We start from the raw sequence: 20,266 nt of genomic DNA, 5'->3' as shown, positions 1-20,266 counted from the left end.
GAGTTCACTCAGACTCACATCCATTGAATCAGTGATGCCATCCAGCCATCTCATCCTCTGTCTTCCCCTTCTCCTTCTGCCCCTAATCCCTCCCAGCATCAGAGTCTTTTCCAATGAGTCAACTCTTCGCATGAGGTAGCCAAAGTACTGGAGTTTCAGCTTCAGCATCATTCCTTCCAAAGAAATCCCAGGGCTGATCTCCTTTAGAATAGACTGGTTGGATCTCCTTGCAGTCCAAGGGACTCTCAAGAGTCTTCTCCAACACCACACTTCAAAAGCATCAACTCTTCAACACTCAACTTTCTTCACAGTCCAACTCTCACATCCATACATGACTACTGGAAAAACCATAGCCTTGACTAGACAGACCTTTGTTGGCAAAATAATGTCTCTGCTTTTGAATATGCTATCTAGGTTGGTCATAACTTTTCTTCCAAGGAGTAAGCGTCTTTTAATTTGATGGCTGAAGTCACCATCTGCAGTGATTTTGGACCCCAGAAAAATAAAGTCTGATACTGTTTCCACTGTTTCCCCATCTATTTCCCATGAAGTGATGGGACTAGATGCCATGATCTTCATTTTCTGAATGTTGAGCTTTAAGCCAACTTTTTCACTCTCCTCTTTCACCTTCATCAAGAGGCATTTTAGTTCTTCTTCACTTTCTTCCATAAGGGAGGTGTCATCTGCATATCTGAGGTTATTGATATTTCTCCCCACAATCTTGATTGCAGCTTGTGCTTCTTGCAACACAGCGTTTTTCATGATGTACTCTGCATATAAGTTAAATAAGCAGGGTGACAGTATACAGCCTTGACATACTCCTTTTCCTATTTGGAACCAGTCTGTTGTTCCATGTCCAGTTCTAACTGTTGCTTCCTGACCTGCATACAAATTTCTCAAGAGGCAGGTCAGGTGGTCTGGTATTCCCATCTCTTTCAGAATTTTCCACAGTTTATTGTGATCCACACAGTCAAGGGCTTTGCCATAGTCAATAAAGCAGAAATAGATGTTTTTCTGGAACTCTCTTGCTTTTTCCATGATCCAGCGGATGTTGGCAATTTGATCTCTTGTTCCTCTACATTTTCTAAAACCAGCTTGAACATCAGGAAGTTCGTGGTTCACATATTGCTGAAGCCTGGCTTGGAGAATTTTGAGCATTACTTTACTAGCATGTGAGATGAGTGCCATTTTGTGGTAGTTTGAGCATTCTTTGGCATTGCCTTTATTTGGGGCTGGAATGAAAACTGACCTTTTCCAGTCCTGTGGCCACTGCTGAGTTTTCCAGATTTGCTGGCATATTGAGTGCAGCATCATCTTTCAGGACTTGAAATAGCTCAACTGGAATTCCACCACCTTCACTAGCTTAGTTCGTAATGATGCTTTCTAAGGCCCGCTTGACTTCACATTCTAGGATGTCTGGCTCTAGGTCAGTGATCACACCATCATGATTATCTGGGTCGTGAAGATCTTTTTTGTACGGTTATGTGTATTCTTGCCACCTCTTCTTAATATCTTCTGCTTCTGTTAGGTCCACACCATTTCTGTCCATTATCGAGCCCATCTTTGCATGAAATGTTCCCTTGGTGTCTCTAATTTTCTTGAAGAGATCTCTAGTCTTTCACGTTCTGTTGTTTTCCTATATTTCTTTGCATTGATCGCTGAGGAAGGCTTTCTTATCTCTTCTTGCTAGTCTTTGGAACTCTGCATTCAGATGTTTATATCTTTCCTTTTTGCCTTTGCTTTTCGCTTCTCTTCTTTTCACAGCTATTTGTAAGGCCTCCCCAGACAGCCATTTTGCTTTTTTGCATTTCTTTTCCATGGGGATGGTCTTGATCCCTGTCTCCTGTACAATGTCACGAACCTCATTCCATAGTTCATCAGGCACTCTATCAGATCTAGTCCCTTAAATCTATTTCTCACTTCAACTGTTTAATCATAAGGGATTTGATTTAGGTCATACCTGAATGGTCTAGTGGTTTTCCCTACTTTCTTTAATTTAAGTCTGAATTTGTAATAAGGAGTTCATGATCTGAGCTGGTTTGGTGGTGCTGAATTCTCTCAGCTTTTGAGTATCTGTAAAGCTTTCTCCTTCATATTTGAATGAGATCCTTTCTGGGTATAGTAATCTGGGTTGTAGGTTTTTCTCTTTCATCACTTTATGTATGTCCTGCCATTCCCTTCTAGTCTGAGGAGTTTCTATTGAAAGATCAGCTGTTATCCTCATGGGAATCCCCTTGTGTGTTATGTGTTGCTTTTCCCTTGATGTTTTTAATATTTGTTCTTTGTGCTTGATGTTTGTTAATTTGATTAATATGTGTCTTGGGGTGTTTTGTCTTGGGTTTATCCTGTTTGGACTCTCAAGTTTTCTTGAACTTTGGTGGCTATTTCCTTCACCATTTTAAGGAAGTTTTCAGCTGTTATCATCTAAAGTATTTTCTTATGGCCTTTCTTTTTGTCTTCTTCTTTTGGGACTCCTATGATTCGAATGTTGGAGAGTTTAACATTGTCCCAGGTGTCTCTGAGGTTGTCCTCATTTCTTTTAATACTTTTTTTCTTTTTTCCTCTCTGCTTCATTTATTTCTACCATTCTATCTTCCACATCACTTATCCTATTTTATGCCTCAGTTATTCTACTGTTGGTTCCCTCCAGAGTGCTTTTGTCTCAGTTATTGCATTATTCATTATTGATTGACTCTTTTTTATTTCTTCTAAGTCCTTGTTAAAATTTTCTTGCATCTTCTCAATCCTTGTCTCCAGACTATTTATCTGTAACTCCATTTTGTTTTCACGATTTTGCATCATTTTTACTCATCATTCAGATCATTTTTCTGAATTCATTTTTAGGTAGATTCCCTATTTCCTCCTCTTTTGTTTGGGTTGGTGGGCATTTATCATGTTGCTTTACCTGCTGAATATTTCTCTGCCTTTTCATTTTGTTTAGATTGCTGTGTTTGGGGTGGCCTGTCTATATGCTGGAAATTTGTGTTTCCTCTTTACTGTGAGGGTTCCTCCCTGTGAGTGTTGTTGGACAAGTGGCTTGTCAAGGTTTCCTGGTTAGGGAAGCTTGCATCAGTGTTCTGGTGGGTGGAGCTGGATCTCTTCTCTCTGGAGTGCAATGAAGTGTCCAGTAGTGAATTTTGAGGTGTCTATGGGTTTGGTGTGACTTTTTGCCACCTGTATTTTAATGCTAGGGGTTATGTTCCTATGTTGTTGGAGAATTAGCTTGGTATGTATGTCTTGCTCTGAAATTTGTTGGCTCTTGGGTGGAGCTTGGTTTCAGTGTAGGTATGGAGGCTTTTGGATGAGCTCTTGTTGATTAGTGTTCCATGAGTTTTCTGGTGTTCTCAAGTTTTGTATTTAAGCCTCCTGCCTCTGGCTTTCAGTCTTATTCTTACAGTAGCCTCAAGACTTTCCCATCCATACAGCACCAGTGATAAAACATCTAGGTTAATGGTGAAAAATTCTCCACAGTGAGGGACATCCAGAGAGGTTCACAGAGTTACATGGAGAAGAGAAGAAGGAGGAGGGAGATAGAGGTGACCAGGAGGAGAAGATGGGGAGTCAAAAGGAGAGAGACCAATCTAACCAGTAATCAGTTCCCTAAGTGTTCTCCACAGCCCAGAACACCCAAAGAGATCCAACAGAGTTAGGCAGAGAAGAGAAGAGGGAGGGAGGAGATAGAGGCGACCACCTTTCAAAGAGAATGGGCTGCCTTTCTGAGTGGCTGGTGTCCTCTGCCAGCATTCAGAAGTTGTTTTGTGGAATTTGTACAGCATTCAAATGATTTTTTGATGAATTTGTGGGGGAGAAAGTGGTCTCCCCATCCTGTTCCTCTGCCATCTTAGGACCGCCCCTGCTCCTTCCTTCTTTATAGAACTGGGGACACTAAACAGAAGAGGAGGTTCTGTGTCTTTACTTGTTTGTACCTCAACCCCTCCAAATGTGCAGTGTCCAGGTGCACATCTGTACTGACTGAACTGTCACCAGACAGGCATTCAGATACTGGACTAAGGAGTGAGGACCTGAAAACAGTTTAGAGTTTCCCCCTGGATTCTTTCCCCATCATTTTATAAAATCTTCATAGCCTCATGTAAGATGTATTACTAACTTCCCATAAACAACCTAGTTGTACTAACAGGTCTTCTCTAGGACCCGCACAGGTAACAAAGTGATGTCAGTATTTCCTGCTCATACAGCTCAAGTTATCACTCATCCCAGACAGAGGTCAGAGGTTCACTATGTGCCCCTGGCAATAGCAAGTTGCATCCTCATTCATGGTGGTGAATGAGAAATGTAAGGGTCCTCCCTGCCTGGTAGCCTGCAGCCCAGCTGTTCCCTGACAGGCAAGAGCCTGACCCTGGTGCTCATGGTCAGTGTGCTCTTAGAGAAGATGGCAGGAAATGAATGGGAAGTCATGTGACATCAGGCCCCCAACCACATGAAGTCACTCAAAAGATGGACACTGAGGCTGCTGTCAGATTATAAAAGGGTGATATGAGTGTCATGTGCCACAGTGCCTTCCAAACACCAGGACAGGTGTCCAGCAGGAAGATATAAAAACACCCATAAGGTTTCCAGAGCAGAAGTCAAGACCATTCAAAGGCTCCTCATCTGTTGGGTCATGTGGGCACAAGGGCAGTGCAGTACCGGGTGCTCTGTGACCACACAGAGGCTCCTGGCGCAGGTGCAGGGAGAGGCCCAGGATGGGGAAGGCGGCAGACTGTCTACTCCCTTACTCATCTCATTCCTGTCCTGTGTCTGGGTCTGGTCCAGGGTGGGGGATGTACTGACTCTATCCCAGTCCTTGGTTACTTATCTAAGGTGGAAACAATACACAGGTAGCTAATCAAAATTCAGTGTGGTGAGGACTCTAATGAGGAATTAAATTTTAAAATGCTATTGGTTAAAAAATTAGTGAATGATAATTACTCATCTATGGGGAAAAATATGAAATATTGCCATTTGCAGCAACATGGATGGATCTAGAGAGTATTATTCTTAGTAAAGAAAGTCAGAGAAAGACACATATGATATCACTTAAACATGGAATCTAAAAATAATACAAATGAGTCTATACACAAACTAGTAATAGACTCAGAGTCATAAAAAACAAACTTGTGGTTACCAAAGGGCATTGGGAAAGTGAGGAGCAAATTAGAAATATGGGATTAATAGATACACTACTATTAATACGTCAAATAGAGAACAAGGATTAAGTGTAAAGCACAGTGTCTTGTAATAACCTATAATGGAATATAATCAGAGAAAAGAACTGAATGACTATACTACATACCTGAAACTAGCAGATTATTGTAAATCAACTATACTTCAATATACTTTTAAAAAATTGTGAGCAATTTCCACCTGGAAAGATGCCAGAAGTATATGGAGGGAGAAATGTTTGAGAGGATCTTGATGAAAGAACCAGTAAAGAATTTCTTTATCTAAATCTAGCTGGGATTTTGAATTTGATCAAAGATAATTTCAAAGAGAATCTCTCATTCCCAGGTCATTAAATTGAAACTTGGTGTGAGCAGGAGTTTGAGGGTCACATGGAGGATTCCCTTTGGCAGGACATGTGACCACAGAGCCCAGGAGGCAGTGGTTTCCTCGCATCCAACCTCCCCTGACTTTCTCTGTCATTTGTCTGTCTTTGCTCCCCCAGCTCAGAGCCTGGTGTTTTCCCACTTAGCATCTTCTCTCCGGGGACTCTGGACCATCCGGGCGTACAAAGCTGAACAGAAGTTTCAGGAGCTGTTTGATGCACACCAGGATTTTCATTCAGGTCTGTAAGTTTCTGAAGATGATTTCTAAGGATGGGATGAACTCCCTTCTGAGGCCTGACCTCTGTCTCAGGTGGCCTGGCTGGCCAGTGCCTCTCTGTATGTCAGCCCCTGTCGCCCTCTGCACACCTGCCTTCCCCACCCCTTCCTCTCAGCATCTCCTTTGTGTTCCCCTGTTCCCCTCTTCCCCCCTCACAGCCCTGATTTTCTCCCCTGACTGGCCTGCATTGTCCTCCATCACTGTGTCCTGTGGATGTCTGTCTCTTTAAGGCAGGAGTCAGTAAACTTTTCTTTTTTCCAAAGGTCCAGATAGAAAATATTTTAGGCTTTGTGTGCTGTCTCTATTGTAACCACTCATCTTTGCCATTGTAGCACAAAGACAGACAAAAAGCATACATTAGTCAATGGCTGTATTCCAATAAAACTTTATTTTCAGAACCAGGTGGTAGCTGTTCTTCCCCCTCAGGGTGTGCTTTGCCAAGTCTTTTGAGAACAGACATTGAGGGTAGCAGAAGTATTGAGGAAAATAAGTTCCTGATTTGCTACCCATTTGATTATGCTTTGTATCAATGAAATTTGTTTGTTTTCCATCTAGGTATAAAATTCAGAATTTCTTCTAAGTCTATAAAATCCTGGCCAAACTTTCCAATCATTAATGTATTTTGAAGATAACATGCCATTTGAAAGTCACATACAGATCCTGTTAACTGATGGTCATGTGGACACTGGTTCCTAAGAATAACCACCTCAGGCCTTGTAGTGAGGGCATAAGGTGCTGGAAACGGTGTGAGCTGTGCTCTCTGCTATCAGAGCTGGGAACAGCTGACCCTTTGAGAGGAGGATCTTCATGTTGAGGCCCAGAACTGCAGGGAACACACCAATGAGATGTTTTTCCATCTTCTTTCTTATTATGGTATTTCTCTTGATAACCTGTGGGTTGAACTTCTCAAAACATGCTTACTGGACTGATTCCTTTGTGTCCCATATGTTGTTTTGTGTTGAACCTAGTTTTCTGAAATCTTCAGGTTCCTTTGAAGTTACAGGTGTGTAACTTTGCTGTCCTACCCCTTGTGTAAAATCTTCTGTAGCTCAACTGAGAAAATGCTCTCCTTCATGAGAAGCAGCTAACATGTTTTTTTCTGTTTATATATTGCACTTATTATGGTTCACAAATGCAGAGGCTTGGTTCCTGCTTTTGACGACGTCCCGATGGCTCGCTGTGTATGTGGATGTCATCTGTGCCATCTTTGTCACTGTTGTTGCCTTTGGGGCCCTGATTCTGGTAGCAAGTAAGTAAATATGTGAATATTTGCAGTATGTTTACAGTTTATAGCTTTGTAGTTATTAAACTCTTGCCATCTTGTCTAATATATACTCTTTGATTCTAATGAGTTGTATTAAAGTGTCTGCAGCATGTGACTCCGCAGGGTGTCCATGTGAAGTCATTTATGTCTTGATGAGAACTTTTATCTTTTTTTTTACTTTTACTTATTTATTTACAGTAAGTCCTTGTTGGGATAATTTTTAAAAAAATTTTTTGATTGGCATATGGTTGATTTATGATGTTGTGTTGGCTTTGGGTGTATAGCCAAGTGAATCTGTTATACATATATTCACGTTTTAAAAAATTCTTTTTCCACACCCCACGAACATTGAGGTGCCTGTATTCTTTTTAGTAATTTGCACTTGATTAATAATTCAAATGAATAGTCCTTTAGAAAAGAATTTCTGGTTTTGACTTTTGGAATCTTTAGGAGCAAAGACCAGGTATGACATGCCTGCTGCAGCAGACCTGTGGTGCCTTGGCCCCTGCTTTGGCTCACTCAGGCCATTCTTTAATTTTTATTTTAAGTTTTATTGGGGTATAGTTCATTTACACTGTTGTCTTAGTTTCCAAAGTACAGCAAAGTCAATCTTCTATACACATACATATATCCACTCTTTTTTAGATTACTTTCCCATATAGATCATTACAAAGTTCTCTGTACTTTACAGTAGTTTCTTATTAGTTATCTTTTGAATATTTTATATATAGTAGTATGTATGTGTCAGTCCCAGTCTTCCAATTTATCCCTCCCCTCCCTTATCCCCTGGTAAACATAAGTTTATTTTCTACACCTGTTACTCTACTTATGTTTTGTAGATATGTTCATTTGTAGCCTTTTGTTATAATCTATATGTAAGCAATATCATATTCTATTTTTCTCAGACTTATTTCACTCAGTATGCAAATCTCTAGGTCCACCCATGGTGCTGCAAATGGCATTATTTTGCCCTTTTTTTATGGCTGAGTAACATTCCATTGTATATGTGGTACCGCATCTTCCTTGTCCATTGATCTGTTGACAGGCATTTAGGTTTCTTCCATGTCCTGGCTGTTGTAAATAGTCCTGCAGTGAAGACTAGGGTGCATGTATCCTTATAAATTATGGTTTTCTCTGGATATAGGCCCTGGAGTGAGATTGCTGGATCTTAGTAGTGAGAGAGTCAATTCCTAGGCATATTGATAAGTCCAGGGGTCCCCAAGGAGAGAGGGGTCTGGAATTCTCAATGAGGAAGAAAGGACAAACTTTTTTTGTCCCTCTACATTCCTTAGGATTATATAACAATAATGTATGCTGCTTGAGGACAGTCTCTGGAAAAAACCTTCTGGCTAATCCTGTTATCTTAAGGTACAAATTATGGGAGTAAGTCTATTGAGGTCTTTACAACCTCCAGACATTCTTTTGATTCACTGTAATAACTAATTAGAAAGTATATAACTCCATGGCTAACATTAGCAAGGGGGTACTCTTTCTGTCCCCTTCTGATGCCTATGTCAGAAGCTTTCTCTATCTCCTTTATACTTTAATAAAACTTTATTACACAAAAGCTCTGAGTGATCAAGCCTCATCTCTGCCCCTGGATTGAATTCTTCTCCTCTGGAGGCTAAGAATCCTGGCATCTTTTTGTGTGTCTATTTTTAGTTTTTAAAATAACCTCCATATTGTTCTCCATAGTGGCTGTACCAGTTTACATGGAGGGTTCCCTTTTCTCCACATCCTCTTCAGTACTTATTGTTTGTAGACTTTTTGATGATGGTCATTCTGACTGGTGTGAGGTGAAACCTCACTGTAGTTTTTTGCTAAAAAAAAAAAAAAAATTACTGTAGTTTTGATATTCATTTCTCTAATAATGAGATGTTGACCATCTTTTCATGTGCTTTTTGGCCATCTGTATGTCCTATTTGGAGAATGTCTGTTTTAATCTTCTGTCCATTTTTTGATTGGGCTGTTTACTTATTTATTTTTGGTATTGAACTGCATGAACTGTTTGTATATTTTTGAGAGTAATCCCTTATTAGTCACTTCATTTGCAAATATTTCCCCCCATTCTGCAGGTTGTCTTTGTTTTTTTTTTTTTTTTTCCTGTGTAAAAGTTTTTAAGCTTAATTGAGTCCCATTTGTTTGTGTTTTATTTATTTTCATTACTCTAGGAGGTGGGTTAAAAAGCTTACTGCAATTTATGTCAGAGAGAGTTCTCCCTATGTTTTAATCTAAGAGTTTTCTAGTGTCTGGTCTTACATTTAGGTCTGTAATCTATTTGAGTTTACTTTTGTTTATGGTCTTAAGGAGTGTTCTGATTTTATTCTTTTAGATGTAGCTCTCCAGTTTTCCCAGCACCAATTACTAAAGAAACTGTCTTTCTCCATTGTATATCCTTGCTTCCTTTCTCATAGGTGACACAGGTGCATGGGTTTATCTCTGGACTTTTGTCCTGTTCCATTGATCTATATTTCTGTTTTTGGTGCCAGTAGCATACTGTTTCAATTACTGTAGCTTTGTGGTATAGTCTGATGACAGGGGACATGATTCCTCCTTGCTTCATTTTTCTTCTTTGTTTTTCTCGAGATTACATTGGCTATTCATGGTATTTTGTATTTCCATACAAAATGTAGATATTTTTGTCCTAATTCTGTGAAGAATGCCATTGGTAATTTGATAGGGATTGCACTGAATCTGTAGATTGCTTTTGGGTAGTTTGCTTCTTTGTTTATAGTAGGTTTTCATTGAGATCTTTTATCTTTTTATCTTTCTTTGAATGGGTTGAGATCTACATAACTGTAGCAAGATGGCCTCTGAACATCCTAGGTAGTGTCCTATAGCTGGATGGAGAGAACCAGGTTTACTCTTAAGTTTTTTGTACAGATTAGGTTTTAGGTTTTAGGTTTTAGCTTTTGGGCTACGTGGAATCCTTGATTGTAGGGGTCTGAGAAAGATTCTCTATAGCAAAAACAGTATCCTCGCTGCTGTGTGGGTCCCAGATGAGCAGTTGTTGGAATGTGTGGCATGAATTCACCATCCCTCACTATTCCATAGAAATAGCCCTGAATTACAGTCTTTAATAATGGAAAAATGAGAGTAATATTTTAGATTTAAAAGCACTGGCTCTTAGAATCCATTGCCTTGTTTTTGTGATTTCAACTGCAGCTACATTGGATGTAGAAAGTGAAATTACATAATGATAATTGTAGCATAAGGACAAAAATCTGAACAATGGCATCCTCAACTGTTTTATACTGTCAAGTGTATCTCACTCCAGGTGGGATTAAATGATAAAGGACAAAAATGGTAAGGACCTAAGAGAAGCAGAAGAGATTAGGAAGAGGTGTCAAGAATACACAGAAAAACTGTACCAGAAAGATCTTAGTGACCTGGATAACCACGATGGTGTGGTCACTCATCTTGAGCCAGACATCCTGGATTGTGAAGTCAAGTGGAACTTAGGAAACATCACTACGAACAAAGTTAGTGGAGGTAATGGAATTCCAGCTTAGCTATTTCAAATCCTAAAAGATGATGCTGTTCATATAATATGCCAGAAAATTTGCAAAACTCAGCAGTGGCCACAAGACTGAAAGTTGTTTTCATTCCAATCCCAAAGAAAGACAATGCTAAAGAATGTTCAAACTATCATACAATTGCGCTCATTTTACATGCTAATAAAGTTATACTCAAAATCCTTCAAATAAGATTTCAACAGTATGTGAACTGGGAACTTCCAACTATAAAAGCTGGGTTTAGAAAAGGCAGAGGAACCAGAGATCAAATTGCCAACATTCATTGAATCATAGAGAAAGCAAGGGGATTCAAGAGAAAACATCTCCTTAATTGACTATGTTGAAAGGTTTTGACTCTGTGGATCACAACAAACTGTGGAAAATTCTGAAAGAGATAGGAATACCAGACCATCTTACCTGTCTCCTGAGAATCTGAAAGCATGTAAAGAAGAAACATAACTAGACATAGAACAATGAACTGATTCAAAACTGGGAAAGGAGTATGACAAAGCTATATGTTATCACTATGTTTATTTAACGTATGTGCAAAATACATCATGCAAAATGCCAGGCTGGATGAAGCGTAAGCTGGAATCAAGATTGCTGGGAGAAATATCAATAACCTCAGATATGCAGATGAAACCATTCTAATGGCAGAAAGTGAAGAGAAACTGAAGAGCCTCTTGATGAAAGTGAAAAAGCAGAGTGAAAAAGCTGGCTTAAAACTCAGCATTCAAAGATCTAAGATCATGGCATCCAGTCCCATCACTTCATGGAAAATAGATGGGAAAAAATTGAAAGCAGTGACAGATTTTATTTTCTTGGGTTCCAAAAATCACTGCAAACTGTGACTGCAACCATGAATGAAAAGACATTTGCTTCTTGGAAGGAAAGCTATGACAAATCTATACAGAATATTAAAAAGCAGAGACATCACTTTGCCAACAAATGTCCATAGTGAAAGCTACGTTTTTTCCAGTAGTCATGTAAGAGCTGTCAGTGGATGTAAAATTTGGGCCATTAAGAAGGCTGAGGGCTGAAGAATTGAATGCTTTCAAGTTGTAGTGTTGGAGAAGACTCTTGAGAGTCCTTTGGTCAGCAAGGAGATCAAATCATTAAATCTTAAAGGAAATCAACCCTGAATATTCACTGGAAAGACTGATGCTGAACCTGAAGCTCCAATAATTTTGCCACCTAACTCGAAGAGCTGATTCATTATAAAAGACCCTAGTACTGGGAAAGATTGAAGGCAGGAGGAGAAGGAAGTGACAGAGGATGAGACGGTTAGATAGCATCACGAACTCAATGGACATGAATTTGAGCAAACTCTGGGAGATAACAAAGGACAGGGAAGCCTGTAGTGCTAGAGTCTATGATGTCACCAGAGTCAGACATGACTTAGTGACTTAACAACAACAACAACTTTGTTAGTTCTTTCTAAATTCATATTTTAAAAAAATTAACTTAATTATTTGGCTGCATTGGGTCTTAGCTGGGGCATGTGGGACCTTCAGTCTTAGTTATAATAGGCAAGACTTTAGTTGCAGTATGTGAACTCTTAGTTGTGGCATGTGGAGTCTAGTTGCCTGACCAGGGATTGAACCCGAGCCCCCTGCATTGGAAGTTTGGAGTCTTAGCTATTGGACCACCAGGGAAGTCCCTCATAGTGATTTTTTTTGTTTGTTTGTTTTTAATGTATTGTTGTCTCATACAACAGAAGTAATATTATGAATGATACTATCATTACATGCAAATGATTTAAATATTATAAAGGAGTCTTCTCACTACTATATAATAAAATAGATAACTAAAAAGGACCTACTGTATAGCACAGGGGATTCTATTTAATACTCTGTAATGTCTGGATGGCATCACTGACTCAATGGACGTGAGTCTCGGTGAACTCCGGGAGTTGGTGATGGACAGGGAGGCCTGGCGTGCTGCGATTCATGGGGTCGCAAAGAGTCAGACACGACTGATCGACTGATCTGATCTGATCTGATTGACATATATGGGAAAATAATTTAAAAAGAGCAGATTATATGTATATATCTGGCTAATTCACTTTACTGTACACCTGAAACTAACACAATTTTGTAAATCAACTATACTCCAGTAAAAATCATAAAAATAAAGGAGTCGTCTTTGTAAAGTGAAGAGAAGGAGCTGTGTGAGGGGTTGAGAAGTAGACTAATTTTATTCCTCTTCTTCCTCATTTAGCCTTGGATCTCGGGCAGGTTGGCCTGGTCCTGTCTCTCTCTCTCGTACTCACCGGGATGTTCCAGTGGTGCGTCAGACAAAGTGCTGAAGTTGAGAACATGGTGATGTTTATTTTTCTGTTCTTAGCCTTTTCAGGTCTCCTTACTGTTATATGGAATAAAAGCAATTCTTACATAAAATAATAAAGCTTTTTTTTTTCTTTTTCACATTATCTTACAAAGTTTTTTTATGTTCTCCTCCATTTGCTTAAGGGCTTCCCTTGTGGCTCAGATGGTGAAAAATCTGGCTGCAATGCAGGAGCCGCAAGAGAGAAAGATTTTATCCCTGGGTTGGAAAGATCCCCTGGAGAAGGGAATGGCTACCCACTTCAGTATTCTTGCCTGGAGAATCACCATGGACAGAGAAGTCTGGCGGGCTACAGTCCATAAGGTTGCAAAGAGCAGAACACGACTGACTGACTTTCACTTTCACTTTCCATCTGCTTAAAGTTAATAAATATATATGTATATTTTCCCACATATGTATGTCATGTCAGAGGGTTTTATATTCATCACAAACTGTCTTCAAATACAATAAATGTCTCTGTAGGAGAGAGGTTCTGAAATTCTGGACACAAGCTCATTTCTTAGCAGCTAGTTTATCTTTGCTTCTTAGAGGGTAATTCCTTATTTTTGGCAAAAGAAAAGAATCCAGTATTTTAAAGTTTATTTAATTAATATCTTCCTCCACCCCTCCCCTCCATTTTGTCACTTATTCGTGTGTGTATTGAGCACCTGAATTTGCTGGCAGTCCTTCTCTCTGGTAGGATAGGCTCTCTCCCAAAATGTGCTCTCAAAGGTATGGAGTTATGGTTGTTTAAGCCTTTGACTGTGTGGCTCACAATAAACTGTGGAAAATTCTTCAAGAGATGGGAATACCAGACCACATGACCTGCCTCTTGAGAAACCTATATGCAGGTCAGGAAGCAACAATTAGAACTGGACATGGAACAACAGACTGATTCCAAATAGAAAAGGAATACATCAAGGCTGTATTTTGTCACCCTGCTTGTTTAACTTATATGCAAAGTACATTATGAGAAACGCTGTACTGGAAGAAACACAAGCTGGAATCAAGATTGCCGGGAGAAATATCAATAACCTCAGATATTGCAGATGACACCACCCTTATGGCAGAAAGTGAAGAGGAACTAAAAAACCTCTTGGTGAAAGGAAAAGAGGTTAGTGAAAAAGTTGGCTTAAAGCTCAACATTCAGAAAACGAAGATCATGGCATCTGGTCCCATCATTTCATGGGAAATAGATGGGGAAACAGTGGAAACTGTCCGACTTTATTTTTTTGGGCTCCAAAATCACTGCAGATGGTGATTGCAGCCATGAAAGTAAAAGATGCTTACTCCTTGGAAGGAAAGTTATGACCAACCTAGATAGCATATTAAAAAGCAGAGACATTACTTTGCCAACAAAAGTCCATCTAGTCAAGGCTATGGTTTCTCCAGTGGTCATGTATGGATGTGAGTTTTGGACTGTGAAGAAAGCTGAGCACTAAAGAATTGATGCTTTTGAAGTGTGGTGTTGGAGAAGACTCTTGAGAGTCCCTTGGACTGCAAGGAGATCCAACCAGTCCATCCTAAAGGAGATCAGTCCTGGGTGTTCTTTGGAAGGACTGATGCTAAAGCTGAAACTCCAATACTTTGGCCACCTCATGCGAAGAATTGACTCATTGGAAAAGACTCTGATGCTGGGAGGGATTGGGGGCAAGAAGAGAAGGAGATGACAGAGGATGAAATGGCTGGATGGCATCACCGACTCGATGGACACGAGTTTGGGTGAACTCCAGGAGTTGGTGATGGACAGGGAGGCCTGGCATGCTGCAATCCATGGAGTCACAAAGAGTCAGACACGACTGAGCAACTGAACTGAACTGAAGAGGCCTTAGTCAATAAGTAAATTATACACTTTTGAATATTTGTACCTTCTCTTAAAGGGAGAAAAACAATAAAAATGAAGTTTCTCTATTTATTTCTTCTAACAGAGTAGAAAGTGACTAATTATTAAAATGATGTTTGATGACTGTCCAGTTCTGGACATCTGTAACACGTGGCCCTTCTGTAGCCACACATACTGATTGATGTCCATAAGTGTTCTTTTTTTTCAAAAAAAAATTTTTTTTTAATTTTGATGTGAAAGGTGGATCAATAAAATCTTACTATTCATTTCTCTAATTTTTTTAGCTTTTATATAAAATTGAAGGAAGTAGTCGTGTGTAAAAGTTTTGCAGATGATGAGCAAGTTTGCAAATCATCCAAGGCCTCATCAGACTCCTACTTCTGTCCTTTGCGGATGTTGAGACCTGAGATATTCTGAACCATAGAAAAGCAGGAGGTTTCATTTACAGTCTCTGAACACCCATAAACTGGATCCTCTGATACTAACTCATGTGATGTCATATGTCTTTCAGATGACGTCAGTAGAAAGAGTGATTGAATATACAGACCTTGAGAAAGAAGCACCCTGGGAACTTGAGTGTCGTCCTCCACCATTCTGGCCCACCAACGGAAGGATTTCCCTTTTCAATGTGAACTTCAGATATAACTCAGACAGTCCTCTGATATTGAGGAACCTGGAAACATCCATTTACTCAAGAGAAAAGGTTAGTTTAATCCATTCGCCTCTTTAAATCCAGCTAAAAATTTAGCACCACATCTGTTCTTGGCTTCCTTATCACTATGTCACAGGGATTGTTTGCTCCTAATGGATGCAGATTAGATCAGTGACATTGTACGTGAATCTTTCTTGGAAACTGACCATGGGAAGGGTATACCAGCAATTTTCCCCCTGTGTTGTGAGCTCCCTCATGGTGGTTGATGGGCTCTGGGATCTGGGGTTCCATCTTAACCTGACTCAGGACACTATATGTGACACCTGATTATTCATACAAAGTCTGGGATGTCAGCCTTGTCTTCCTGACCTTAACTCCAATCTCATTCCTTTCCATCTTTTCTTGTTTGTATTTCTGAGATCTCCTCCTCCTCCCATGGTGCCCTCTGGTTGCAGCCTCCTTCCCTGTCCTTTAGCCCTTCCTGTAGCCTTGTCCTCCACTCACCCACACTGAGCTGCCAGCCCCCTGCCCCCTCTGCCGCCCCCACAGACTGCTTCTTTCTTAGCCCAGATCTGATCCTTACTGGGCTGTGTGAGCTGCTGCTGGAACCATAGCATAGCCTCAAGTCCACTCCCACAGGGGCCGTGAGGTGACCTTGTGTCCATCAGAGAAGAGCTTCAATAATGACCCAGTCAGGAGTGAGGAACCAGGACTTCAGATAGAGGTAGGGTCTAGAGACTGGCTCAAAGTCAAAAGCAAGTTGAAGGGAGCAGAGAAGATCCATGTGAAAGATGGCAGAGAGGCTTGTGACCTGGACCTGTCAGCATCCATGTCTGCTGGTGATGTTCCTTCCGCACTCAGCTTGAGGCCCTCACCTGGGACTAGGACAGAGTCAAAGAAGACACTAAACCAGAACAGACAAGGTGTTAGGAAGCTCTTCCCCACCTCCCTCTGCAGCCGGTATGTCTGACATACTCACACCTGCACTCGGATTGTGTGTAGGTTCTCCCAAAGCTCCACATCCTCCCTGTTCCCAGTGCACATGCTCGTCCTCTACCTCAGAGACCCAGGCCCTCCATCATCTGGATGGTGAAAATCTCATTGTCTCAGTCAACTCGAATGCATCTTCGAGACCCTCAGTTTAATGTACCCTTAATATACCCTTATATATATTAATATATATTATATATATTTAATATGCATACTTAACATAATATATACTTAATGTACTAACATATATTTAATATACTGATATACATATCAGTGTGTGTATATATATATATACACATATACTTTTAGTATTAGTGTATATATATACTTTTATACACACACACACTAATATACCCTTAGTGTCTTTTATATTCTTTTAAGGTAACATTTATGGTACACCTATGTTCATAGCAGCCAAAAGTTGGAAGGAACTAAATCCTTACAATGAAGTATTATTCAGCCTTAAAAAGGAAGAAAATTCTGACCTATGGATAAACCTGATGACATCTTGCTAAATGAAATAAGCCAGACACAAAAGAAATGAATACTCTCATTCCATTTATGTGAGATTCCTAGAGTAGTCAAATCCAAGAAGACAGGAAGAAGGATGGTGGTTTCCAGGGACTGGGGGAGGGGAAATGGGGAGTTGTTTTTAATGGGTAAGAACTTCAGTTTTACGAAGCAAAAAAAAAAAAAAAAACTCAAGCTTTGTTGCACAGCAATGTGAATGTACTGAACACCAAACTATCCATTTAAAAATGGTTAAATGGTTAAATTTTATGTTATGTGAATTTCATCATAATTAAAAGATAGCACCTGTGGCATGCTTTGTAATTTGGGATCTGCATCTCATAGTACTTTGAAGCTTTTTATAATCAGGGAGCATCTTGTTTTCGTTTTTGTTCCCAGAAAGTAGCATTTTGCAAGGCACAGAGAGGGTGCTGAGGGACTGCTGGTTGTGAGGGTGAGTGACTTACACAGGTGTGAGCAAGCAGGAACCAGCACACACACATGACAACTCTGTAAATAACTGAAAGAACTGCTCTTTAAAATGCTTACTGTGCCAGACCCATCTAATGGCTATAGCTGTAATTTAATGAATGAAACCCTTGTAACATGAAAGAATATTCAATGTAATGCCCGAATGCTACCCAGGGAGCAGCTTCAGTTAGTTACAGGGCAAAAGCTCCCTCCTAATTATTTCCAGTTTTAGTGTAGGTCAGAAAAAATGTGAACTGTTGTGTCAGGAAAATATTAACCACAGCTCTTGATATAATCTTTTCTCTGAGAGCACTGTAGGTGGTGTTTACTTACTCTTAGACAATGTGTCTATCAGATTTTCTGTTGTAAATGTAATTCTGTTAACCTGCACTTGTCTTAAATTTTCCCCAAAGCCATAAAATATGACTTATCTAAAATACTCTGTAGTACAACTTAGGAATATAACAGATTCTTATACTTCCTTCTAAAAGCTGAAAATCATGGGATTGAGATTCTGAAATGTTTGAGGGAAAATTGAATTTGAAAACTGAATTAATAACTGCAGTAACTTGATTTTTGATCTGTGCCTTGGTCCACTCAGTATCACTGTTAGTTTCATTTCTGTGTTTGGAGATGATACCTGGGCAGTGTGTTCATGAATTGATTTCACTCTACCTGTCTACCTCCCAAGTTCCCTCTCCTGCTCACCTGTCCTAGCCCTCATCACTCCAGGACAGCCTTTTGGTATTGGATTTGATTGAGAGAGGCTGTTGTGGAGTGGGGGAGAGGGGTGTGGTGGGCAGGGGACATGGGAGTGAGCCAGCCCAGCAGAAGTGGGGTTTTATTCTCTTTCCTGTATTTCCTCTTCTGTCCTGATTTCTGGAAGTTAGAGTCAATAGGAAAGTATAGTAGGTACTATTCAAGATTGCCGGGAGAAATATCAATAACCTCAGATATGCAGATGACACCACTCTTATGGCAGAAAGTGAAGAGGAACTAAAAAACCTCTTGATGAAAGGGAAAGAGGACAGTGAAAAAGTTGGCTTAAAGCTCAACATTCAGAAAACGAAGATCATGGCGTCTGGTCCCATTACTTCATGGGAAATAGATGGGGAAACAGTGAAAAGAGTGTCAGACTTTATTTTTTTGGGCTCCAAAATCACTGCAGATGGTGACTGCAGCCATGAAATTAAAAGACGCTTACTCCTTGAAAGGAAAGTTATGACCAACCTAGATAGCATATTCAAAAGCAGAGATATTGTTACCATCTTTCTAAATTCCATATATATGCATTGGGGCTGGTGCCCTGGAACGACACAGAGGAATGGTACCTGGAGCGGGGAGGGAGGAGGGTTCAGGATGGGGAACACGTGTATACCTGTGGCAGATTCATGTTGATATATGGCAAAACCAATACAATATTGTAAAGTTAAAAAATAAAATTAAATTAAAAAAAAAAGCAGAGATATTGCTTTGCCAACAAAGATCCATCTAGTCAAGGTTATGGTTTTTCCAGTGGTCATGTATGGATGCGAGAGTTGGACTGTGAAGAAAGTTGAGTGCTAAACAATTGATGCTTTTGAACTGTGGTATTGGAGAAGACTCTTGAGAGTCCCTTGGACTGAAAGGAGATCCAACCAGTCCATCCTAAAGTAAATCAGTCCTGGGTGTTCTTTGGAAGGACTGATGCTAAAGCTGAAACTTGAATACTTTGGGCACCTCATGCGAAGAGTTGACTCACTGGAAAAGACTCTGATGCTGGGAGACATTGGGGGCAGGAGGCAAAGGAGACGACAGAGGATGAGATGGCTGGATGGCATCACTGACTCAATGGACATGAGTTTGAGTGAACTCTGGGAGTTGGTGACGGACGTCAGGGAAGCCTGACGTGCTGTGATTCACGGAGTCACAAAAAGTCAGACATGACTGAGTGACTGAACTGAACTGATGCAGGATTTTAATTCACAGAAGAAATATAAAGTAAAAATTAGGAACTAGGACTCCCCTGGTGGTGCAGTGGATAATAATTTGCCTGCCAGTGCAGGGGACACTGGTTCAGTCCCTGGTCTGAGAAGATTCCACATGCTGCAAAGCAACTAAGCCCTGCACTACAACTACTGAGCCATGTGCCACAACTACTGAAGTCTTTGCTCAGCATCAATAGAAGCCCCCTCAGTGAGAATCCCGTGCACTGCAACAGGGAGTAGCCCCTACTCATCACAGCTAGAGACAGCTCTTCCAAGGCAATCAGGACCCAGAACAGCCAAACATAAAAGCCAACATGAGGTAAATAGGACCCTAGACTTCCTGGTTAGAGTTTGAAAACAGGCTACATTTTTCATTTAGATGATTTTGTGGTTGATTTGATCATTTTAGAGAATCCTAGGCAATAGAGTATTTTGCAGCTCTCGAGGTAGATTGATTTTGCTTTGTTTTTGCTCACAGCTATTATTTGGATGATACATTTTTACAGACGCTTAGTAGACCATGCTATAATGTGCAAAAGTATTAGTTTCTTACATTCCTCCTTTTATACATAATATTTTCTTAAAAGCCACTCTCCTTACTCCCAGATTGTCCCCCTTCCCCTGCTGGCTTCCTAATTCCTTGTGACTCATACTGTGGTGCCAGAGGCAGCAGCACCTACATCTCCTGGAGCTTCTTAGAAATGCAGAGTCTCAGGATCACCCAGACCTCTTGACTCAGCATTACAGCTGAACATAACCTCCTGCTTTGCCTCCCATGGGCAGTTTTTGATGAGTGATAACCTGTGATTCCCAAGAAGTGTGCTTTGACAGTTGGAAATTGAACTCAAGAATTCCCAATTCTCTGTTGTGACTGAGCAGGAGGCTCTAGAATATTCTGTGCCACTA

The 20,266-nt window shown here is 40.3% G+C and overlaps 1 protein-coding gene across 1 annotated transcript in view; it reads left to right on the top strand.

Annotated features, from left to right (window-relative positions):
* Positions 1-20,266, top strand: part of LOC523126 (ATP-binding cassette sub-family C member 4) — a 205,713-nt gene that overhangs the window by 144,179 nt on the left and 41,268 nt on the right. The window contains 4 exon segments of the mRNA XM_010810937.4: positions 5,666-5,785; positions 6,962-7,072; positions 12,823-12,923; positions 15,282-15,473. Of these exon segments, the coding sequence (XP_010809239.3) occupies positions 5,666-5,785; positions 6,962-7,072; positions 12,823-12,923; positions 15,282-15,473 (524 nt within the window).

This window comes from Bos taurus, unplaced genomic scaffold (assembly GCF_002263795.3).
Source record: "Bos taurus isolate L1 Dominette 01449 registration number 42190680 breed Hereford unplaced genomic scaffold, ARS-UCD2.0 Leftover_ScbfJmS_1899, whole genome shotgun sequence".
NCBI classification, from domain to species: domain Eukaryota; kingdom Metazoa; phylum Chordata; class Mammalia; order Artiodactyla; family Bovidae; genus Bos; species Bos taurus.
The sequence above is the reverse complement of the archived record's forward strand: the minus strand, read 5'-3'. Positions and strand labels throughout refer to the sequence as shown.